General features: G+C 39.8%; 1 protein-coding gene across 2 annotated transcripts in view; it reads left to right on the forward strand.

The window, feature by feature from the left end:
* The window catches only part of lrp4 (low density lipoprotein receptor-related protein 4), a 109,313-nt gene that overhangs the window by 77,426 nt on the left and 6,438 nt on the right, over nt 1-25,449 (forward strand). Inside the window, exons 7-32 of one of the 2 annotated variants that reach the window (XM_088004455.1) lie at nt 643-762; nt 858-983; nt 1,630-1,755; nt 2,635-2,769; nt 4,099-4,224; nt 4,606-4,836; nt 5,897-6,053; nt 6,585-6,802; nt 13,501-13,677; nt 16,357-16,482; nt 17,679-17,887; nt 18,420-18,501; nt 18,605-18,710; nt 18,794-18,995; nt 19,095-19,284; nt 20,026-20,157; nt 20,549-20,689; nt 20,779-20,865; nt 20,941-21,112; nt 21,236-21,398; nt 21,530-21,755; nt 22,531-22,834; nt 23,012-23,230; nt 24,019-24,153; nt 24,738-24,846; nt 25,144-25,336. In XM_088004455.1, the coding sequence (XP_087860581.1) occupies nt 643-762; nt 858-983; nt 1,630-1,755; nt 2,635-2,769; nt 4,099-4,224; nt 4,606-4,836; nt 5,897-6,053; nt 6,585-6,802; nt 13,501-13,677; nt 16,357-16,482; nt 17,679-17,887; nt 18,420-18,501; nt 18,605-18,710; nt 18,794-18,995; nt 19,095-19,284; nt 20,026-20,157; nt 20,549-20,689; nt 20,779-20,865; nt 20,941-21,112; nt 21,236-21,398; nt 21,530-21,755; nt 22,531-22,834; nt 23,012-23,230; nt 24,019-24,153; nt 24,738-24,846; nt 25,144-25,336 (4,212 nt within the window). The remainder of the gene's footprint in view (nt 1-642; nt 763-857; nt 984-1,629; nt 1,756-2,634; nt 2,770-4,098; nt 4,225-4,605; nt 4,837-5,896; nt 6,054-6,584; nt 6,803-13,500; nt 13,678-16,356; nt 16,483-17,678; nt 17,888-18,419; nt 18,502-18,604; nt 18,711-18,793; nt 18,996-19,094; nt 19,285-20,025; nt 20,158-20,548; nt 20,690-20,778; nt 20,866-20,940; nt 21,113-21,235; nt 21,399-21,529; nt 21,756-22,530; nt 22,835-23,011; nt 23,231-24,018; nt 24,154-24,737; nt 24,847-25,143; nt 25,337-25,449) is intronic. The other variant, XM_088004456.1, reaches the window with a different exon arrangement.

Raw genomic sequence — 25,449 nt, forward strand, 5'->3', positions numbered from 1 at the left:
AGAAATTACTTTTAAACTATGAAACTGAAGGATTAAATTCAGAGGCAGCATGAGGATAAAATGTCTCTACAAGTCCATTTTTAATAACCTAATAAAAGGAAACCTCATGGGAAGCCTTTCTAAATCATATGTACATAAATTATTTAAGTGATGTAAATATGATAATTAATTTGGATGAACCCCGTGACGTTTGGACCCTTTTAGATTTATCCATCCTAACAAGAAGAAAACACACAAACAAGCCCAACCATAATATAAAGCTCCTGAATTAGTAAAAGTTGTCCAAAGTTAAAACTTGTATTTTCATTCATTTTTTGAAAATCTTTGGTTATGCCTCTGTTTACTAATAGCCTCGGCAGTTTTACATTTGAAATCCTCTAATTCAACCATTCAACCAAGACGTTTTTCTTATTGGGAATGAGATGGGCATCTCTGGAAATATAATGAAATATATTTATTGCTGATCAGATTGCATTTTCCACTGGTAGTTTGACAAACTTCTTTCAGAATGAGCTTCATGTCTTTGACCATAATCTTTAGTCTAAAAAATAACATTATAATATTTAATCTTAACTTTTATAACCTGAATATTGTTTCTTTTTAGGACTTACTCTCAGAGCTAAACTCTCTGTATTTGTACAGCTTCCCATCAGCCCTGCAGATCAGTTGAATTCATGTGCAGTAGCGGCATGTGCATCAACTCCGGCTGGAGATGTGATGGCGAATACGACTGTGACGACCAGTCGGACGAAAAGAACTGCAGTAAGAATCCGCTGATCCTAAAGATCATCGATAAGATCTGTTAGAAATACTCTACAAATATTTTTTGTTTGTTTTGTTTGTTTTTTTTCCTGTAGCTTCATCAATGTGTACAGCTGACCAGTTCCGGTGTGGAACTGGACGTTGTGTGCGGTTGTCATGGCGATGTGATGGTGAGGACGACTGCACAGATCGGAGTGATGAAGAGGGGTGTGAGAAAACTGGTAAGACTTGTAGTTATCTTGTTTTTAGAGGCTAAATATAACCTTCACTTTAAAATGTAGTCATGACAACGGCTGTGAAGAGTCATCCTGTACTGAGAAAATCCTTTTTTTTTTTTTTTTTTGGATGAGAAATGCAGTTGTTTCTAGAAAACAGTCTTATTGTTTTGACTTCATGTTGATGTGAGATGAACACCATGTACCTCGAGACGCTCTTTGAACAATCTTCAAGTATTGTGAAAAAGCACAAAAAAACTTTCTCACTCTTAGAAACTGTTTTTATTTAAAAAAATATATAATAAAAAATCTTAGGAGAAAATTGTAAACCAGGACACCAGATCTGGTTTACTATCCTGCAGCTTTTAGATGCATACCCAACACACCTGAAGGAAATGAATGGCCTCTGCAGGGCTAAATGACATCCTGATGGGGGAATCGGCCAATTACGGGATATTGGAGAACAGATGCGTTTGAAAAGTTCTCTTTCACTCTGTAATTGTGCCATGCTCTTTGAAATATTTACACTGTTCAGCTAATAACAAAATGAACTAAGTTCCCCGTATTTTAAATGAACTACAAACAATAGATGTCTACTAAAAACAGACAGTGACTCGTGTCTTATTGTCTGTGTTTTCACACCTCCTTGCAGACAGTCCTCCATGTGCTCCTGATCAGTTCCAGTGTGGGAATGGCCGTTGCATTGGACAGAGAAAAGTGTGTAACGAGGTCAACGACTGCGGTGACGGAACAGATGAACACCCACACCACGACTGCAGTAAGTGTTTCAAGAAAATCAACACCTTTTATTGCAATTAGTCATGAATTCACCACATTAGGTTTAGTGCTTACTCCGTAATTGCTTAGTCACTTCATTTTACATAATGGTTTTCTGATGATCAGAGTTTCCTATGAAAATGTTTTCCTCTTAACCTGGAAAGTTTTCTCTCTGCCGTGTCTTTTATTCTGTTTTGAAACCATTTTTCTCAAATAAACGTAGGGCCCTGTCCACACCACATTAATGCCTCGACGACCTCCAACATTAGTACGCTTTTTTTCTTAATAGCTATATCACATCAAAATACAGAAGACTTTCGTCTGCTCTAGATGGTTTGCTCACATGGAATTTCCTTAAAGATATTGGAGGTTACTGCAATGTATTTATTTTTAAAGGTTTACGTGTTTGGTTAAGAGAAAGAAACACCGTTTGGTTTTTTCTTAGCTATGAGCTGTCAAGCAACAATAGTTTTCTCACCACCTACCTAGAGCCTCTTCAAAACCATTCATGATCTGCCTGATTTTAGTCTTCCAAGCAGTCTGGAGTTGGCCTAAGACCAGAAGTCAGCTGATTCTTTTGCAAATAGTTTTGCCACTGAAAAAACTCAGATCTTAACAGGCTCAAGCAAAGGTGAGATTGAGACTCTCGTAATGAAAGACAGGTCACGGTGTCAGCAGAGTCCTATATGTGGCTTCAGTAATGTTTAAATACATTTCTGAAGGAGCATGTTCTGTTTGTGTTGATAAAGTTCAGTAACCTCAAGCCTCACTCCTAAAAGTATTTCCAGGTCCAACATCAAATTTGCCAGATGCTTTTCACATTTTTGCCGAATCAGCAAGCTGTGTTTATGTCCTTGTAATCTTTCTGCACTTCCTGCAGGGCCGCGCTCCAGTGAGGGCAACTGTAACCAGAATAATGGAGGCTGCTTACAGAAGTGTCAGATGGTCAGAGGACTGGTCCAGTGCACCTGTCACAACGGATACCGACTGACCGACGACAACAAATCCTGCCAGGGTATTGCTGTCTTTGTGTTAGTGTGTGTGTGTGGTGTGTGTGGGGGGCACCGGGGGCGTGGATTACAATGTGACAGAGTTTGCTGGTGAAAGTGAGTGAGCAAGGGTGTTAATATTTATGACAACTTGCCAAGTGCTATGTGTTGTCTTCACTGACTTCCTGGGGGTGACATCAAGCCAACATTAATCTGCATGAGGTGCCGCCGCTCTTACCTCCCACTTATGAAGTCTTCATTTATATCCTCCAGAGAGTCTTGGGAAAGTCCAGCACAACTGATAAGTAAATGGTTGAAAATGTCATTTTTCTTTTCCCAGAAACTGAATCAGAAGGAATATATACAATACCATGCTGACTGGGCTTTGTTAGCTGTTTGTGCACCAGGCATTGTAACTGAATCTGGTCTGGTTGAAAAAACAGTAGAAGTATATTTAGAACCAAATTACTAAAATGAAAGATGTTATTGTGACTGAACTCAAAACCTTTGGCCAGTGTTGTCAAAATCCAGAGTACGGCATGTTTTAGATGTTTCGGTAGCTGCGTTTCCATTGATCGTATAATAGAGCAATTCGACTTTTCAAAAATAAATTCCCTTAATTGAAACATGGACATTTTGGAAATCTCTTGTTTTTTGATCAAATGTTTTAGTGCCAAGATGATTTGCTTTTTTGGCTTTATTGAAATTGGTCTGTTTCACAAAACTGCAATGGAAGCACTTTTTGTGCATCACACGAGTCACATGATCAACAACCAGATGTTACCATTGGAGGAAAAGACGCAGAAGACAACAACAGGAAGTAGTTGGAGGATGACTGTTTTTTTAATGACTTATCATGTGAACAAACTTATTCATGTGTGACTTTAATTACGTTTCTTTTCAATGGAAACACTGCAATTGCAATTTTTTTTTTTTCATCACAATTGTGCTCCAACAAACAGCAGATTGTTAAAGTTTTTCACACATTTGGAATGGAAACGCAGCTACTGCTTAAAAAAAACCTGAATGAAATTCAGTCATTAGCAGGAGCGAGTCATGCAATGGGAGATTCGCATCATGCAAGCGCAGTCCAGGAAATGTCCAGCAACTGTAAGATGTGGTCATATTAATCTGTCATTTTCTATCATGAAGTTTTCCAAAAGTAGGAACTTCTTCTGAAGTCAGAAGATTAGATGCTTGAAATAAATTAATTCAAATCTCCAGCTCAATTGTTCTAAGACTGTTAGATTATTTTGTTCCTTGAACTCCTTTCTGGCAATTTGTCTCTTCCATTTATTTTTAACCCTAAGGAAATTATTGCCACCATTAATATTTCCTTCTGTGGTTTTTTCCAGATGTGGATGAGTGTGCAGAAGAGGGTTACTGTAGCCAGGGCTGTACCAACACGGAGGGGAGTTTCCTGTGCCGCTGTGTCCACGGCTACGAGCTTCGGCCTGATAAGCGCAGCTGCAAAGCTCTGGGTAAAAAAAAAAAAAAAATCACTACTCTGCTTTTCTCCCCTGACACATCACCAGAGACTCCTCAAGGCTTGACCTCCAATAAAAGTTTGGTTGCACAGTGGTTCCACTTTTCTTAAGTTGTAACTTTATCCACTCAGCTGCTCCGGGGGCTCTACCTCATTCTGGGGCTTCTGAGGAAGATTTAGCCATGCTCCAGAGGTAGAGTGCAGGTCTACTGCAGCAAGCCATCAATCTGCTGCAGATCAGAGTTAAACCTGGGTCAGGAGCGCCTGCCAGGCAGCTGCCACAACTCATACCCTCAGCTCAGCTGAAATTATTGCCTGCTGTTATTAAAAGCATCCTAAGTGTTTTATTCTCTTTTGACTACAAACTTTTCTTTAGGTCCAGAGCCAGTGCTGTTGTTTGCAAACCGCATTGACATCCGACAAGTTTTGCCACACCGCTCAGAATACACCCTCCTGCTCAACAACCTGGAAAACGCCATCGCACTGGACTTCCATCACAGCCGAGAGCTCGTCTTCTGGTCAGACGTGACACTTGACCGCATCATGAAGGCCAACCTCAATGGCTCCAACGTGGAGGAGGTCATCTCCACCGGTTTGGAGAGCCCAGGTGGGTGTGGCAGCTAATGGGTTCAGCTTAGGGACAGCAGCATCATTCATCATTTATCCAATTTACTCAACTCTGCTTCTCTCTGTCTGACGATACTCAGCCCTGCATCTTTCCTTCCATCCATCACCTGATTCATTTTGGAGCTGAGCCAAATAAACTTGAGCTTTTTCCTTTATTCTACATTACGCCTCATTATGATTCTTTAGTACAGTCACATTTCTTTCTATCGATCTCTGATGCCGTCTTCTACTTCCCCCTTAGGAACTCAGCATTTTAAGAACATTTTTATCATATATGATTGCAATTTAAAATTAAGTTGCATTCACACCATAGGGATTAAACAGTCTGTTTCAACAAAGTCATAGGGCTGGACAATAAATCAACAATAATATATATCACGATAGACTCGTGATCAATATCAATAAACGATACGCCTGATAGAGTATTCAATATTCAGTAGACAGAATATTCAATGAACTCTGATACAGAACCACACAGCATTCTGGGAGATGTACACAGAGAAGAGGCTTTTGCTGCTCAACTTCTCATGGTGAGCTAAGCACGCACTCTTTGGTCACCTAGCAACTCACTCACTCTTTGGTTACCTAGCAACAACCTGTTGAATTACTTGCACAGCAGCAGTTTCAGTTTCGTGCCTCATAACTGCTTACAAATAAGAAACAAGCGTGAAGTGAAAACTGTCGAAAAGATAGGAAAGGTCACGCGGCCAGTTTGGCAGATTTCAGATATTTAAAAGAAAAAAATAAACAATAAAGATCAACGGTTATCGATACCTACTGAAATGAAGAGCTTGTGTCATAAGTTTTTGAATCATATTGTCCAGTCCTCGTCATACTGATGCAGTGGGTAAAAATACAAATTCTATCTGCTCAGCTACCAAAAACATAAACTACATGCTCAATAAAAAAGAGGCCTGTCATTTTAATCTACAGTTTAGGTTTGTGTTTTATTCACAGGATATGTGGTTGCCAAGATATTTCCACAGAATCCAACTGAATCATTTTAATTAGGTAAAACAACTTGTTTTCCTCTGCTTTAGGGGGATTGGCTATAGACTGGATCCACGATAAGCTTTACTGGACAGACTCCGGGACGTCCCGCATTGAAGTGGCCAATCTGGACGGGACGCACCGAAAAGTGTTGCTGTGGCAGAATATGGAGAAGCCCAGAGCCATTGCGTTGCACCCCATCGAGGGGTACGAGTCGACACACACTTCATAATTCACCCCAGATGCTTTCACATCCACACACATTCATATATGCATATCCCCTCTGGACATGTCCCAGTTGTAGCGCAGCAGCAGCAGAGCAGCGATTAAAGTTTGGCAGCACGGCATTACCCACAGGCGAGCATCTGTGTGGAACAAGTATTTCACAAAAGGAGCAGCAGCAGCTAACTGTGTCCTCCTGCCTGGTTTCATGTTGTGCGGTGGCAGGAGAAAGTTTCCTAAAAGGCCCCAGTGAAATTTAAAAGTGGAAAACTCGTGCGGCATATTAGAGAGCTCATTAGCATGGGATAATTAACAAATGAGGGGGGAAAAAAGTTTCTGAGGTTACACATAACAGATGAGTGACGATGAGGAGGACGTAAATGTTGGAGGCAAAGAAAACTTGTTTGGCAAATCAAGACATCTGCTGCGTCTGAAATCCTGACAACAATCTGTTGTATGCCAGCTTCAGCTGTACAAGCACGAAACTCACCACGAGTGTCCCATTTTCTCCTTCAGTAAGATTTACTGGACGGACTGGGGGAACACGCCACGCATCGAGTACGCCAACATGGACGGCTCGAACCGCCGGGTCATCGCAGACACACACCTGTTCTGGCCCAACGGCCTCACCATCGACTACGCCAGCCGCCGCATATACTGGGTGGACGCCAAGCATCACGTCATCGAGAGAGCGGACCTGGATGGACGCAACCGCAAGGCCGTCATCAGCCAAGGTAAACCGAGCCGGCGTTTGTTTTTTCAGGCGTCGGATGATGTAAGGACGAGTTCAGATCCAGAGTGAAAAGTAGAATACTGGCATTTATTTGTGAGACTGAAGGAGACGTTGAATGCTTTTTTTTTGTTTCCTTCTTCTTCTTCCACTTTGCTTGATGACAACATATTTTTATGGCTGACTAGACCTGATTCATAAAACCCCCTGAAATATTACAGAACAGGTTGTGTGCAGTAGATGGTGACACACTTGGTAAAGATATATAAAATAAATTAATGTTTTATTTCAGTAGTAAAGTAGAAAAAAAGGGAATAAACATTTGGTTTTTGTACATTTTACACAGTGGGAAAAAAAAATCCCCTCTTAAAACAAGGTCTTACAAAATCACCAGAACCACAATTTAAAAAAATGAATCCAAGTTTCTAGAATCTTCCAAGTTGTAATTCTTTTCTTTCTTTCTGCTTCCTTGAGGTATAAATGTGATGTGACTGATTCTCCGAGCCACTCTTCAAAATGGGAAAGAAAAGAGAACCTCTCATTCCAGAAAGGCAGACATATTTATCTGCATGAGTTGAGAATAGTTTCTCATCAAAACATATCCTAATATTAAGTTTTGAACTACTAAGAAGTTAAAAAAAAAGAATACAGTATAAAAATAAAAACTACTTCCTGTAAAACCTGCTCTGTTCTTCAGCAGAGAACAATATTATTTTTCTAATTTCTCTATTTCAAACATAAAGAATGATTCTGCTGTTACAAGTGAATGAATGGTCAGTAGAAACACATCTTTAAATACTTATTGACACACTTTGAGCTAAAGGTGTGATTACATGAAGTTATGCCAAAGTTGTGACCATAAGCACAAGCCATACCTCAGTTCATAACTCGATTCTGGATTCATGGTTCAGCATGGTTGAAGGAAAAAAAAAAACAATATGCGAAAGAAATCTTTTACACTATTTTAAATATAGTCAAATAGCAAGTTAATTTACAGCAACATGCAATTTGTGCAGTTATAAAACTGTTTCTAAATTGTATCCGTTTCAGTCAATTTGTGCTTAAATTCATTCAAAATAAAAGTAATACAGGAAAACATTCTACAGAGATCATGTTACGGTCTTTTTGTAGAAACCGTTCCCTGTTTTCTTTGGAAAGATTTACCTTTACACTCCACATTCTTTTAGTTTTTTTTTTTTTTTCCAAGAATCTGAAAAGAGATATATTTTTATTTAATATAAATCTGATTACAAGGTAGAAAACAGGTCAGGCCAGAGTTTCAGGTTCTCCCTCAATTCTCATAAATAATCTCACTCCAATGCAAAGAAGCACACATACACACATTCACAGATGATGAAGCACGGCTGCACTTCTCCATGTGGAGTTAATTAGTGCCGTATTTCCCTTAAAGAGCATGCATGTGTCCACCAGTGATATGCACAGGCACAAAAAGTATAAATAAGAACAAAGAGCAAAGTGCATGCCTCTGTTCATGTTGCTGCTCCCTGCTGAGAAACGTGCTGATGTACATCAAAGTACAGATCGGGTTTTTAGAAAGCCACTCACTCTCACATACACACACCCACACACAGACACAAACACACACACACACACACACACACACACACGCCACACACACACACACACACACACACACACACACACACACGCACACACACACACACACACACACACACTTGAGCCAGAATTGAAGAAAACAGACATGTTTGTTTCTCAGGTTTTTATGATAGTAATGGTGGTTCCCCGGTGCGTTTGTGTTCAGTGTTTCTCGGCTGGCAAAGAGGCAGCCAGACAGAACACTCTGATCACAGTAGGTTGTTAGTGAAACCATTGAATTCAACAGCGATGCTGGAACTGGGAGTAATGGCACCGAACTGGACAGCCACTCTTCTTTTCAAGAGAAATGCACAAAAAAGAGCTTTTAGGTGGAGATCAGATTGGATTTGTCACTTTCTGATCCTGTTTCGTTTTATAAATCTTGGAACTGCGGACCGTCGACGCCATGAAACAATCGGAGATTAATGCAGTTTTAATCGGGTCCGAATCACATTCTGGACTGTGCTGTTGCGGTGGTTGGACATTGTGTCCCCAGAACACAGTGGCAGTCCAGCGGTGGGACCTGCTCAAAGTTAGGGGAGGTATTCTACGTAAGCAGCTCAATTTTTGGACCTCACAGTGGAAATGCACAGAATAAAACACAGCCTAGGTAAAAGAGATGGTTCCAGGAAATTATGTTCCAGTGAAAAGACAGTCAGGAATCCATAGTTGACACACATTATATTGCAATATTTCTTTGGTACTATTGTGGTAACAAAAATGAGTAAAAAGCTATTTATTATTTCTTTTTCAGGGCTGTAGGTGCATGGTGCATCATTCACAGAGCCACAAACACGAATATTGTTCTTGAAAAACATTCCCACTTGAAATGAGCTCATTCTGGACACCCTTTACTTTCAGAAATGTGATTTATATCCTTAACCTGCACACAATGACTGCATTTAAGCATATTTTTGAACTGACTGACATTTATTGTGGCCCTTTTGGAACAAATAGTGGAGAAAATAACAAAAATAATATTTCTGAATTCTATCAGTTTTGTTTTTTATTTAATATCAGTAATAAAATATGTCAAGACAACATTAAATCAACATTTTTACACCGAAATGATAAAATAAGTACATATACCTAAGACATAACTTTGTCTGTTCTGCATTGGGGAACTTAAATAACTCGGATACATAAATTGACCAATCAAGTGGTCAGAACTCAATTTAATCATCTGTACTTTGAGTGGAGAAATGTCACAGTTGTCTTTCCAACTTTGTAAACTCTTACTGGCAAAATGTGACTAATTTAAAGTCCAATTTGTATTAGTAAAAGTTTTTCTCTCTGAAACAAAATCCATTAGTGGAGCTCCAGAAGCGTTTTTGGGAGACTCGCATGTTGGAACAAGAAAATAACTATCTTGGGTTTTATCAGGAGGAACTCATCCAACAAACAAACTTGTCTTTAATAGTGATACAGCCCTGTGTAGACACATTTTACAAATCTGTCATGAAACCAGTCCACGCAACATGCGAATGGATCAATTTGTGAGTTATACTCTACAAAGAAATTTGAAGTGTGGGCATTAACTTGTGTCTGCCAGAATGGCCTCTGAGCTTTGGAGTGTTTTTCTGATGAAGTGGAAAGATGGTAGAAGCCCATCAGTGATGATCAGGGTGTTAAACAGTGGGAAGAAAGAGGACAGGGGTAATGTTTGATGTGGGTGTGTGTGCAGGGCATCATTCCTGTGAGCTCTTCTTAATGATGTGTGCTCTGAGGATAAAAGGCTGTAATTGGCCCTGTCCTTCCTCCACAGCTTGTGTTTGCTCAGACAACACACAGGACAAATGGGACGTTTTCCTTTTTTGTGTGTGTGCGTGTGCGCAAGAGGGTGTGTTACACTCTGAGCTGCTGTGCCCAGGAATGTTAACGAGCGCTCATCCCCCTGCTCCTATAGATCTGCGTGTGTGTTTGTGTGTGAGGGAGCTGGCTGGATGTGGGCCAGCCCCCTGTGGTGTGTGTCACGGATGGTGGCGCTATCCGGCCTGCACACCTGTTCAGCTGGAGGTGGTGGGACAGGAAGGACAGTCTGGTTGTCTCTGCAAGTTTGTGGGAGTGTTTATTAATTAATTTAGTTATTTTTGTGCATTGTCGTGATCATACAGTAGCTCTGCCAGAGACCAAATACGTCCAGCTGTGGTTTCACAAAACTGTCTCCTGCACAATAACCGGCTGACTGATGTAGATTTAGGGAAGTATTCATGACTTCTAAATGTTTTCCCTCAAATGTATACTTTTATGTCATTTATTTATTATTTTGTGAATGCACAATACCTGAACAGTTCTTAGTATTTAATTCAGGATTAATGCATGCACATAGCATAAGCTTAAGATGTAACCTAAGGCTGTCGGTGTCTAAAACTTAACTATAAAAACCTAAAGGAACTATGGCAGAACAGAAGAATAACTTATTCATTAATTATTTTCCAGCTTTTCTTTTCTCCAAATCTCTAGAAAATAAAAGCATCTTTTATAAACGTACCCTAGTTTTTCCACTGTAATGTTTTAGAAAATCCACTCCAAAAACACTTTTTGTGCATGCATGCTGTTAATAATTTGCAGACCCCCCTTTGTGCCAATAACAACACACTTTGTCTTTTCACAAGATTTCACTAAGTTTCCGCATGATAGGAATATTTCACCATTGCTTTTAATGCAGTTTTGCTCACCTCATGTTTTTTTATAAGATTCATACCTAAGGACTTGGAGGGCTGAGGAATGGCTAATTTTGTTAAGAATTATTATTATCCTGTTTACACAGTTATTGGTGACGTATTTTCAGTTTTCTGGTGCAAGTCTCCAGATTGTAATTTACAATACTGCGATATTACAAAAGGCTTCTTATAAAAGGCTTTTTGTCAAGGTTCTTTGGGGCTTTGAATGAGTCACAGGCCCACAGCATCATGGATCTACCACCTTATTTAACGTGAGGTTCCAGTGGTAGATAAGGAACTACTCACATTTTTGTTTGTGAAGTTTGGACAGAAAACATTCCTAACATGACAGCTCTGACTCCCACTGGTCAGCTGGTGGACATCAAATGGTTCTGGACATGTGGTCTCCCAACATGCCTTGGATACCACAGTTCCAATCCTGGGACAAAAAACATATTTTTATATATTGTCATTTTGAAGAGGGAGTCAAGATTATTATGCCACATTTATACTATAGAGAAACATGTCATGGATACCAAGTTTTGCAACACTCAAAAATGTATATAAATTAAAAAATACTATTCACACGTTTGCCAGTAATGTGTGAAAACCTACTGCAGATGTCACGACTCTGCTTTTGTTACATTTTTGGTGCCATTTTTGCTTCTTCATCTCCCATTTTGTAAGTAAAATGAGGCTAAAACCAAGACATAATTTGTTATGATACATTGGGGAATACGAGCAGAGCAGCAGGCGGTGGATCTCTCTCCTATCAAAATTCCTTTTGATTAAGCTACTTCACATCAGAGGAAATTCATCTCAAAGCGAAATGAAATCCACAAATGAAAAATTCAACAAAGATGACTCCAGCCCTTTTCTACCATCTTTCTGTCCAGCTGGAGGCGACGCTGTGTTGCTGATGAGCTCTTGAAACAAAGTACGACAGATTTTGTTGAGGCGTTTGAGGACAGGAATGTGCCACATGTAGGTTAAAGGTGACATATCTGTGAAGACTTGCTGGAGCATTTGATGCCCCCGTCCGCCTGCAGCTGCTCCTCCAGCTGTCCCGGAAAAGCAGGGTGTGAAGAGGATGAGGAAGAAGGTGACCGTGTCGAAACCAGGCGCCATCATTGATGTCGATGACTTGGTGCAAATGTTGTCTCCTTTACGCTGCGATAAGATCAGAAAATACACACGTTTTTATCAGAATCGCTTCAGACATGCACCTGGATCTGTTTGAGGAGGCTGGGGGGCATTTTTAATTATAAAGACTGTAAAAAGTTTGAGACCTCAGAAGCAAAAGTAATTTGTAGCTAAATTATGTACATTCATCTGTATTGTTGGGTAAATCAGTTTGTACCTTGCAAAGCATGCCGACTGAAACAATGAAACTGTTTTGCTGAGTTTACACTCGAGTACACGCAGTCACTCTGGTTCTTGTTGCTCATTATCATTCCAGTCTTCCTCCTACTTTGGCCATTTAGCAATTGACATTTATGTTGTGTCGTAAAACACTGTCATTAAACTAGCCGTGGTGTTTTGAAAAGCTAAGCACCAGCATGCCCGCCTCAATCACCGCAGCCGCTCTGTGAAGCAGAAATCACTTTTTCCATCCATTCAGCAATCCCATCCAACTGCTTTTTCAGCTACAGTTTTGCAGAAGGATTAGGATGGAGGAGAAAAAATACATTCAAACTGAACCAGCAATGGCACAAGAGTCCTCCTCAGTAGTTGACACGTTGTCTGGGATACTTCCCTCCTCTGGTCCGTGTCTCGCTCAGACATTTGTGTAATTAGAAAAAGTGACTCCAAGGATCTTCAATTTTGAATTTTTCAAGGCCTCCGAGACAAATATTGCAGCCTGCAAAAAGCCTTGGAAACCCAAATAAAATATATGCATGTCTTGAAGGCTGTGGTGAAAATCTGGAATTTATTACTGTTGAGATTAAGATCTTCCATCAAAATTTGCACTGGCAGACTTAGAAACGAACTGGCCATTATTTGTCTTATTGTGTTCAGTTTAAGGGTTGTCTTTGATCTTGCAGTCAGATTTTGGACAGAGAAGTCAGATTATGCAATGCCCTTGGTTTTTGGATTGATTGGCCACAACAAAACCAGCTATTGGCTAGATGAGAGGCTAAGTAATTGAAAGCAGTTTTATATACAGACAGCATGACATCAGTCAAAACCACGGCACTAAATAGGGAAGTATTTTCATAGATAGAGCCAATTGTAGCATCATTCCGTTTGTTTGTTGTGTTCTAAGCCAACACAAGTCATTATTTTTGCTCATTATGAAATTTGATGTCGATCTTTTCGCACATTTATGAGTAACTTTTCACAAAAGAAATGTAGAAAAATGAGCTTTGATGGTTGTTGCTTCGTTTACTAGTATTTTTTCACCTAATCTTTCTCTGTTTAGGCCTTCCGCATCCATTTGCCATCACAGTTTTTGAGGACAGTTTGTACTGGACTGACTGGCACACCAAGAGCATCAACAGTGCCAACAAATTCACAGGCAAAAACCAGGAGGTTATCCGCAATAAGCTCCACTTTCCCATGGACATCCACACCCTTCACCCACAAAGGCAGCCTGCAGGTCAGTACACAACTTAAGCAGAAGAATATTTGCATGACTTTCTTCTAACAGGTGGCATAGTGAAATACATGGAGGTGAAATCAGTTAATGAAGGTGGTGTTAGCCATTGATAAAACCTGTTCAACTTAAAGATGATGGACAGTTTGTGATTTGCATAGTTGCAGTCTGAAATGGCAGTTCTGAAATGGTAAACAATTAGAAATTGCAAAAACATCCAATTTATTATTATTATTATTTTTTAGGCCATCTGTTATGTTCTACAATCCATTGAGGTCAAGTTTTATATATTTGTTAGCTTGTCAGATTTATTAATGAGACTCAAAACTAGGACCCCCTCACTGCTGGTTTTAAGGTACAGATTGCCAGTGGCAACCTGCCAATGGCTAGTTAAATTAGCTTCCATATTAACAATTGAGAAATATATTAAACAGCTTAGAAATGCAAAGAAGGGCACAAAGAAGCCAAAAGCATAAGTAGAAGGAAACTCTAAGCTGAATTTGAATTCCTGGAGATGTATGATTATCTGCTGAAAAGCAACAAGTCAACAATGGTGTCATGTGAGAGCACTAGGTTAGAGACCTAACAAATGAACACCCCACACCCACAGATTTAAAATCTCTGTGGCTTTTTTCCACAAGTATCACGATCAGCCTTTGCAGAATTTGCTCCAATTCTGACCAGCATTGTTACTCTATTTGGTTTCTCTATGCAGTGAATTTGCAAGTCTGACTTTACTGCACATATCTGTGTTTTAATAGTAAAGGTTACACTACATCAAGGTAGCTGTCACAACAGTATGCTTAAGATACCATCAAGTCTGTTTAGTTTCCCTTGGCAACATGGCCCTAAAAGACACTTGAAGGTTAAGATACGATTTACCCAGATTAAAGTTTATTCCAACCAAATGGAGTTGAATTTACAGGCTCGTGTGAAACATTCATTTTTTGCAAAAGCAATTTAGCCCTCCTTATGTGGAATCAGACCTTTTTGGCTTTGACGTCAATTTCTTTGTGGTTTCCCATAAATAACTTTACGAACCAGACGTATGACTCTTTTTTTTTTTTTTTGCTTGTCTTCTTTTCCTCAATGTTGTCTTGGGGGAAAATAAAGTCTCGCCAAAAAATGTCTGACCAAATGCCTCAGGTAACATTTCAGTGAGCTTTACTACCTTTGCCTTTTAACCGTTTTTGTCAGATGTTTGCTCTACCTGCATTACACTTCTGCGTGGGCGGAGCAATCTTGCCTTGACGTGAAGTTATCAAAGCTAAATGTTCAGGAATAATGTTTGGAGAAAGCAGTTAGTCGTTTATTCAATAAGCAAATCTGCTTATGCGGACAAAGGAAACATAAAAAGTAAACATCCCTGTAAAAGAAACATTTTATTATGGGACATTTATAGGCTTGCAAACCACACCAGCAGTTGTGTCAGTGAACTGATTGTTGACTCGGTCACAAAACTTTCTGTCACAGCCATTGCATAAAGTGTTTTGTCCTTCCATCAAATCCAACATTCTACTTGTTGAATAATTCCAGGTAAAATGTGTTTCGAACAGAGATTGGGAGGAATCCGTTCTCTTTCCTTGTCCCATGGATCTTTCTTTCATAGATGATCTTTGTTGCAGACGTAGGCTTTTTCTGTGTTGGCAACAAATGGGCACACCTCCTTTTAATATATTCTGACTAAGAAGTGATTTATTTGGTTAAGAAAATAGTGCTTTCTGTTTGCAGTCGGGGAGTGTTAGCCTCCCAGATCGGGCGGAGACATTACATCGTCATCAGCATACGGTTGTGTCTTTCTGTTTTAGACAACGTGATAAAAGTGGGGTTTTTTCCCCATTACTTTTTCTCTCCAAAAAGCAATGGAAAGACTGACTGTGATTTATGCGTCTTTCAAGATTTAAAAGTTTTAATAAAAATGATAATCGGTCTTTTATATCCCATGACGGTATTTTTCCTTTATTTAAAAGCATAACAAGTTATGATGGAAAAGGTTTTTTCGACTTTGATATTGGTAAGTCACTTGTGGCTTTCAGAAAATGACAATATTAAAATAATATAAGCACCAGCAGTACACAGGTACAATTCTTGAGGTATGATCGTGCAGATTAGAAAGCTTTCCTCACACAGATAACAGAATAATCTGCTGCAGTAGCATTAGATTTTGTTGTGAGCTGCGAAGGTTTTATTAAAATGACAGTAAAAGCTTGTATTCTTTGACAGCAAACCATGTTGCACTTGTCATGCAGCCAAGTGAAAGTTTTTGTGTTTGTTCTGTTAACAGCACTGTTACCGTCTGACTCTAAAATGAACTGTGAGCTGCCTCTGCAGTGCCAGAGGGAGGTCAGGCTCTGGTGTTTTTGTTTTAGATGATGTTCTGTCAGTCATCTGAGCTCATGTTGCTGTAGAGCTTAAAGACCAAGTAAAGGGCAGACAGTGTGGCGTTCCAGTAAAATCCAAACACACACCTACATTCTAAGTTCTTTGGTTATGGTACTTTGGGTGCAACACAAAGGAAGTTTTGCAAAGTATGCCGTTTGGTTTTTGACTACAAGTTTATTCGTATCAATTAGAATACTATGGAAAACTGTGAGGACATAGTCAAAGGTTTGCAAATATGGCCTCTGTCAAATTTCACAAACCAACTGTAACATGAGCTCTGTGTGACGTCTTGTCCTGAAGGTGGCAGAAACCGCTGTGGATCCAACAATGGAGGCTGCAGCCACCTGTGTCTCCCCAGCAACAAGACCTACACGTGCGCCTGTCCCACCGGCTTCAAAAAAGTGGACAGCAACAACTGTGCTGACAGTGAGTCAATTTCCAACTGCACAGCTTCCTATTTTTTGTTGCAGCAGCATAATCTTACTCTAAAAATGCTGAGAAAGCTAGACTTTAATTTAAGGACAGTTAAATATTAGGAAAACCTGCCCCATATTAAAAAATAATTGATATGTACAAAAACAAATCACCACAATTACTTGGATCCTGATCGCATCAATAAATACCAGTAACATTGAAAATGCAGTTACTGTGAGCAGTTTAGTGATTACAGTCACACTTCTTTATGTGAAGAAGTGTGACTTAATGTGCTGAAGAAGAAAATCCACATTTCTTCTTTAGTGGAAATGTTTTTCAAGAGCAGTATTTGTATTTATGGGCTACAATTGCAGTGACTCACAGTCACACGGTTGCCTAAAAAAGATGTAATAGTTATTGTCAGTTTAATAGTCATCACAACAGTACCACAAAATATTATGATAATTTCAAGTCATATCGCCCACCCCTAGATGATTCCATCGGAAATGTAAATATGACATAATTCAACCAATAATTATAGAATGTTCTTCACATGAGCTGATATTTTATCAGTAGCTATTTTTGTCACCAAAACCTACATTTATCAAACATAAAACTGATTTGTGTTATTGATAGATTTATTACCCAGAAAAAATATAATCATAAAGAAGGTGACAAACGATGTAAAATATTTGATTTGGTCTTTTGCAGCCTCTGCTTCCTGACAGTTTTATAATAAAACAGTCCATGCTGGGCAGCTAAATTAGAAGAGGTAATCCTGTAACAGTCACATAATTGGATCAACCTGAGAGCTGAGATGTGAGCTGCTTCAAGAAATGAAATTTTAGAGGACAAATGAGCATGCAGATAATAAGATATCTACCTTATTCAATATGTGATAAGCATTTTACATTTCAATGCAGTCTAATAACTGCTGACCGAAAATAAATCTTACTTTTATAAGCTTTTAATTCATCTTTTTTCTCTGTTAGCTAATTTCACAAGTTGAATGAGAAACTTCTCATGTCATATTATTACACAACCCCTAGCTTTTAATCTAGGTCATTCCTCTGTAATTATGTTGTGATTTATGATGCTAATCAGTTTGTTTAATTAAATGTCTCTGTGGTAATGCTGTTGTTGTTGTTTATTGTTGACCTCATTGTTAAACCTAGAGGACTGACAGAAGACCTTTGGTCTTTAATCAGGTCTTGACAAGTTCCTGCTTTTTGCCCGAAGGACGGACATCCGACGAATCAGCTTCGATACCGAGGACATGTCCGATGATGTCATCCCCCTGGCCGACGTGCGTAACGCCGTGGCGGTGGACTGGGACGACAAAGATGGCTACATTTACTGGACGGACGTCACCACAGACTCCATTAACAGAGCGCTGTGGAATGGTACCAACCAGGAGGTCAGTGACATTTCCGGTCTGACTGAACTCTAAATGTGACTCTTCCTTTCAACAATGCAGTCAGTGAGAGCAGCTGCAGAAGACGATTCTATTAAATTTATGCAATACTTCCATCTGCTGGAGGTGTCATGAAATGACATCATCAAGTGGTTTCGTTCCTTAGAAGATTAGCTTAATTTACCTGAAGGATAACATACATTTAATGCTGTTGGATTTTTAATCTGTCGGACAAGAAGAGGGTTACATGCATCCATCTGTGGATCTGTTTGGTCAGCCGTCTTTTTATTTAAGTTGTTCATACAACCTCCCACCCATCTATTTGGACATCTGCCATCTCTTAATCCGTATACGTGATTATATGTTCATCATCTAGTTATAAGTCAGTCTGTATGTTGTCAGCAAAAGTTATTAGTGGGCACTTCAAAAACTGGCTATAAAAGTGAATATGAATTCTGAAAGTTTTGATATAAAAATGTGTAGCAACACCCCAAGAAGAACAAAAAAATCAAACTCTAGTTTTCCCTTTTTGCAGGTGGTGGTGGATACAAGCCTGGAAAGCCCTGCAGGCTTGGCAATTGACTGGGTGACCAACAAACTTTATTGGACCGATGCTGGTAAAATGCCTCAAGTAGCAGAATATTTCTCATGTAATAATGTAGAATAAGTAGTATTATGGTGCATTGCAAGAGAACATAACTGTTCTACTTTTGATGCCAGGTACGGATCGTATCGAAGTTTCCAATGCCGACGGCAGCATGCGGACTGTGTTGATCTGGGAGAACTTGGACCGACCCAGAGACATCGTGGTCGACCCAACGGGAGGGTAAGAACATTAATCGTGTTATGAAATGTTTTATTTAGCTCAGATGCTACGTGCGCATACTGAATGTTTTGTTGTCTGGTTAGTTTCATGTACTGGACCGACTGGGGAGCCAACCCAAAGATTGAGCGTGCAGGAATGGACGCCTCCAATCGGATTGTCATAATCTCGTCCAATCTGACGTGGCCCAATGGACTCGCCATCGACTACGAGACCAAATGCTTGTACTGGGCCGATGCAGGCATGAAAACTATTGAATATGGCAACTTTGACGGTTCTGACAGACAGGTAGCACATTCTTATTTTTCTAGAAAATAGCATTATTGAAAACTGATTTAGCCTGTTTTGGAAAGTTAAATCTCAATGACTTCAATATTATGTTTTTAGGTTTTGATAGGCAGTCAGCTGCCTCACCCTTTCGGGCTCACTGTGCACAAAGACAAGCTGTACTGGACTGACTGGCTGTCCAAGAGCATCCAGAGTGCTGATAAACTCACTGGCTTGGAGCGCCACACGCTGGCTGAAAATCTGGAAAATCTTATGGATATTCACATGTTCCATCGGCACCGGGAAACCGGTCAGTCTGTGTGCCTGGACCTGTAGACAAGTCTTTTTATGATGCCATTGAGTGATTTTATTATTTTACCACTGTAATAACTATTGCTTTAAAAGAATCTATATTGAAACTGTATTTTATTTTTTTATTTCCTTTATTTAACCTGGTAAACCCCGTTGAGATCTAGATCTCATTTTCAAGAGGGATCTTACAGGGTTTGTTAGGCATCGGAGCTACAGCTAATGATTAATATTTGTTAATGGAACCTGTTAGAATTAGATTTGGAGAGCATATGTGACATATTTTAAAAAAATGTTCCAAGTTTCAATTCCGGTGCAAAATTTTCCATGTGAGTTCTTAAATTAATTTAAATTGCTTGAATTCCCCACTAAATGAAGGATTTTTTAAATTTATTTATTTATTTATTTATTTACTTACTTACTTACTTATTCATTTACTTATTTACTTATTTTTGCATATTGGCAAAAATAAATAAGTAAATGAAATTTATTTATTTAACTATTTATTTATTTAAAGGTTTTGCCTTTAAAATTATTTTACCAAATTATTTTTAGGTTCTCAATTCTTTTGTTTTAATAATCTCTCTTGTCATTGTAACATATTCTATTTTGTTTTTCGCCTCACTTTGTTTTGATTAAAATTACTCTGGGGTTATCACCACAATTGAATTCTTTCTCTGCTGAGCATGCATTAGAAGTAGGTCTCTGGGTGCTCAGAGCCTGTCTGTGTGTCTTTGTGTAGTGAATAATCCGTGTGCAGTGAATAACGGAGGATGCAGCCACCTCTGTCTCCTGGCGCCTGCTCCCAAAGCTTCCAGCTGCTCCTGTCCCACAGGGATCAATCTGCAGAGCGACGGGAAGACCTGCACACCTGGTACAGAAAACCTTCTGGTTATATTCTAAAAATATTTAAACAGGTGATATAGCGAGAGGAGCTCCAGTTGGCATATTCACTGAGAAATGATAAGTATTCAAAAATAGGTTCAGGTTCAAGACTTTTGTCACTCAGTCTTTGTTTTTCTAGGACTTCCCTCTTTCTACCAATGATGAAAACAGAAACTATCAAGCTCCTTTTAATTTATCATGTGATTAATTGCTTGATTGCAACAGCCCAATAGTGTTTCATGAATTCATAAGCTATTGTATGCAAAGTATATTTGTAAAAGGAAAGCAAATAAAAACAACAAAATGTCTAATAAATGTATATTTTTTTCAGCATGTGTCGCCTGTTTTTATAACAAAACTGTTGATGCACGTGTGTACAGGCATGAGTAGCTTCCTTATCTTTGCTCGGCGGACGGACATCAGGATGGTTTCTCTTGACATTCCGTATTTTGCTGATGTGGTTCTGGCTGTCAATAGCTCAATGAAAAACACTATTGCTATTGGTGTTGACCCCAAAGAAGGTTTGTGTGCCCTCCGATGTTTCCTAATTACCTAATTATCAGACTGAGTGGTGCAGAAATGTGAGTTTTTCATGTGTTGTCTGTTGCAGGTAAAGTCTACTGGTCTGACAGCACACTAAAGAAAATCAGCAGAGCCAACATTAATGGAACAGCCCATGAAGACATCATATCTACTGGTATACAGACAGCACACATTACAGTGTTTCTCCACCCCGTCTTGTTGTGGTTGCTGCAGCTTCGTCTCTCTGCAGGCTTGATGACGACAGATGGATTGGCGTTGGACGCTGTTGGCAGGAAGATTTACTGGACCGACACTGGAATCAACCGTATTGAAGTGGCCAACCTGGACGGGTCAATGAGAAAAGTTCTTGTGTGGCAGAACCTTGACAGTCCCAGAGCTATAGCTCTTTACCACGAGATGGGGTGAGACAGCTACACTGTTCTGCACTTGCTGTTGGAATCTGATTGTGATTTCAATGTTCACTTTTAATGTTTTCTTACCTACCTACTTTCTGTTTGTTTTTTTCTTTGCTTCTTGCTTTCCAGTTACATGTACTGGACGGACTGGGGAGAACACGCCAAGCTGGAGCGCTCAGCTATGGACGGGTCGGACCGTGTGGTCCTCATAAGTAACAACCTGGGCTGGCCCAACGGTCTGGCTGTGGACACGGCCGGGTCCCAGTTACTGTGGGCCGACGCTCACACTGAGGTCAGTGCTAATGGCATTGATCTTTTCTGTACAAATTATATAATTTAATGGTTTTGACACACAGGGCACATTTCTGATGTCTTAAAATGTAAATAATGACATCATAATGATGATCCGCCATCTCACTGCAGCGCATTGAGGCAGCTGACCTGAATGGGCAAAATCGACACACCCTTGTGACTCCCGTCCAACACCCCTATGGCTTGACCCTTCTGGGCTCTCATATATACTGGACGGACTGGCAGAGCCGCAGCATCCAGCGAGCCGACAAGAACACCGGCGCCAACACCATTACTGTGAGAGCAAATCTGCCTGGCCTGATGGACATCCAGGCTGTGGACAGAGACAGACCACTTGGTGAGACTGAGGATGAGATGTGGATTCATTTCCTATTTTTAGAAGGGTTTGTGTATTTTAGCTCAGAGGAAGGATTTCAATCTCCATCTGTTTTACCAATCCATCTGACCAACATTTACTCATCCATCTATTTATCCATCATCCAACTAAAGCTGGAACTATTATTAAAGTAATTAACTGTTCTGACAAGTAATCGGATACAAATTCTGCAGATTTGTATTTAATAATTTAAAACTTTTTATACAATATTAGAAATACATTAAAATATGCAAATATATATATATTAGATAAGATAATAAACACTTTATTGACTAAACTGCAACAATATAGATTTTCTTAATTTTTTTTTATTATCATAAATGCAAAATCTTTCAGCAAATAACCTTTTTTTAGTCTGTATACTCAACAAATAATCAATTACTAAATTAGTTGACAATTATTTCAATAATCGATTCATCACGACCAATATGATTAATCGTTTCTGCTACATCCATCCTTCATTTTGTTATAGCCTCCGGTTTTTGCCTCAGGTTGTTTAAAACATCTCCTTAAAGAAAAGCTCTGCAGCAAATCCATAGTGAATTTTGTACCTAAACTTTCAAAATGGTCTAAAAATTGACTTATTTCTGTCTGGAAAAGTTTGGAATTTGCATAAGTAAATTAGTAGGAAACTGAAATAATAAGATGCAAGCATGCATGTTATGTTGTACATCTTAGTCATTATACCTTTATTTTTTTCTCAATGCTTCTGTCTTTGGGTTTTTTTTTTTTTTAGGTTTTAATAAATGCGCACGAAGGAATGGAGGCTGCACACATCTCTGCCTGCCTCGTCCTAACGGCACTTCCTGTGCGTGCCCTACTGGCATTCAGCTCAAAGGAGACGGCAGGTCTTGTGACGACTCCCCGGAGACGTACCTGCTCTTCTCCAACCGCGTCAGCGTGCGCAGAATCTCCCTGGACACCAGCGACCACACCGATGTGCACGTGGCAGTTCCTGAGCTGCACAATGTCATCTCACTGGACTACGACAGCGTTGATGGAAAGCTTTACTACACAGATGTTACTCTGGATGTTATCAGGTGAAAAATGCCCTTAATTCTGTTTTCAAAAAACATTATATCTCACTTTAAATTAAAATTTCTTTGACTTTTTTGCTCATTTAACAACAAACTTTTACTAAATGGAGAAGTGAGCCATGTTGCTGTAGCTTTACTCATTACTGTTCTCTGAAAATGTTTTATTTTTTTTTCCTTTAGGAGGGCTAATCTGGATGGCAGTGGCATGGAAACGGTCATCAGTCAGGGCCTGAAAACCACAGATGGACTGGCTGTGGACTGGGTGGCCAGAAACATGTACTGGACTGATACCGGGCGGAACACCATTGAGGTGGCCCGCCTGGACGGGACATGCCGCAAAGTCCTGGTCAACAACAGTTTGGACGAACCCCGAGCCATTGCAGTGTTCCCAAGCAAAGGGTGAGAGTGGAGACTTACCTAGGCTTGATTTTCAAATTAAAAGCTTAGGTTTCACCGGATCACCTGTCAGCCGTGACTATGCTTTTGATATTGACGTTGCTACTTTTTCATGTGATCCCATCACGTGTTTTGATGCCATAAGATGATACAAATTGTTAGAAAAATTATGCTTAAGCATTGCTTTTTACAGTTTAGCTTACATATACTGCTGTATATGTAAACTAAGAGTTTTATTTGGAAATGTAAAATAGCATGAATGTTGCAACTTAGAGACATATTTAGTCAAAGTGCTATAAAAAATCTCACAACAATGATGTAGTAATAACTTTGTTTTTTATTTTATACTCTACTATCCTGACATACTTTCTTGACTGATGAAGGTTCACTCACCTCAATGGGCCAAATGTGTGACATGGCAGCCGAGTTGGACTAATTTTCAGATTCATTTTTAGCATATATAGTTTGGCCAGAAGGGGGCAGTCACTGACTGTTTAAGAGCATTGAATATGCATTCCAAGACGTCAGGAGGTGATTGTGAGTAAGCAAACAAAATGGTCACACCACAGCAAAAAATAACTTACTTTGACCTCGTGCCGTAGCACACTGTAAAATGTTCTGTCCTTCATCTCAACTTTAAACTGCTGGAGGTCATTGAGGTCTTCTAAGTGGAAATGAACAGCTGCCTTATTAATACAAACACATGACAATAACAGTTTACTGCGTAATATTTTTACAGTTTTTTTTATGTAACTTTATGACAATATGAAGTTTCTACCTTGTGCCTGCAGGTTTCTCTTCTGGACGGATTGGGGGCACATTGCGAAGATTGAGCGATCCCACCTCGATGGCTCTGACCGAAAAGTTCTAATCAACACGGACCTGGGATGGCCCAACGGTCTCACTCTGGACTACGACACAAGAAGGTTTGAAACAAACAGCTGAAATACTTTCACTTCATTGATGTCGTGATATGATAAGGTTTTAGTTTATTTGATTTACAGCTTGGAGACTAAATCTCACCGAGCTGGAAAGGACGTTTATTAGTGTGCAAATGAAACTGAAGACACAAGCATTAATGATTCACCTATTAACTTATTGTGCTGCTGCAAATAGTTTTGTCAATTGAATAGACACATTGCATTGATCAACATATAATTTGACCACTGACAGGCTAGTTAAATAATACTAATTACCACTTCATCATTGCTCCTGTTAGACAGAGGGATATGTTAGGGAGAAAGTGACGTGCATTGCTCTGGTTTCTGAGCTTTGTATGTAGCCTATTTTATAAATCTGTAAAAAGATGATGCTGAAGCCTGCTAATGATGTCAGATTAATGATTAGACCTAATAAATAAGGTCAGAAATAAACCGTTTGGTTTAGATGGTGTTCATAACGTTTATAGTATGTGAATACGTTTGGTGATGCAGTGTAACTGTGTTGTAGTTTGTTTTTATAGCAGGAGTGAACCATGTTGTTCCTAATGGCTCTTTGATTTTCTTCCCAGGATCTACTGGGTGGACGCCCACTTGGACAGGATCGAGAGTTCGGACCTGAACGGAAAGCTGCGTCAGGTCCTCGTTAGTCCCGTGTCGCACCCTTTCGCCCTTACACAGGTAGACGCCTTAACCCTCGCGCCCCCTCAGCTCGGCTGTGAATCACAGGGCTGACCCTCCCTCATGGCTGCCTCCTCCACTCACCTGCTCTCTTTGACTCATCGGCTCACCGTGTGATTCTCATTGTCGCCTCTCCGTCCTCATAGCGAACTCATTCAACTTAACCATTTCGTCTACTTTCCTTCCACTCATTTTTCTTCCTCCTCTCTCTCCCTCCCTTTACCTTCCCTTTCTTCCTCTCCACCCCCTTGCTCCTTGTCTGTGTTTTTCTTCCTCTCTTCTTCCCCGTTTCCCCAGTCGAAGCCGGTGTCCTCCCCTCTAACTCCTTTCTCCCGACTCTCGCAGCAAGACCGCTGGATCTACTGGACGGACTGGCAGACTAAGTCCATCCAGCGAGTGGATAAACACACTGGCCGCAATAAGGAGACTGTGCTGGCCAATGTGGAGGGCCTGATGGACATTATAGTGGTATCTCCACACAGGCAGACAGGTAAGGCATTTCTCCTGATTCGGAGGAAGACACCAAAGTCCGCTTTCCACTCAGTTGCTTTGTTTAAAGTGGTGAAGCAGCAGAAACTATAACAGTAATGGAGTGCCATCTAC

Source organism: Poecilia mexicana, unplaced genomic scaffold (genome assembly GCF_051168715.1).
Source record: "Poecilia mexicana isolate PSO_F unplaced genomic scaffold, ASM5116871v1 scaffold_3, whole genome shotgun sequence".
Lineage (NCBI taxonomy): Eukaryota > Metazoa > Chordata > Actinopteri > Cyprinodontiformes > Poeciliidae > Poecilia > Poecilia mexicana.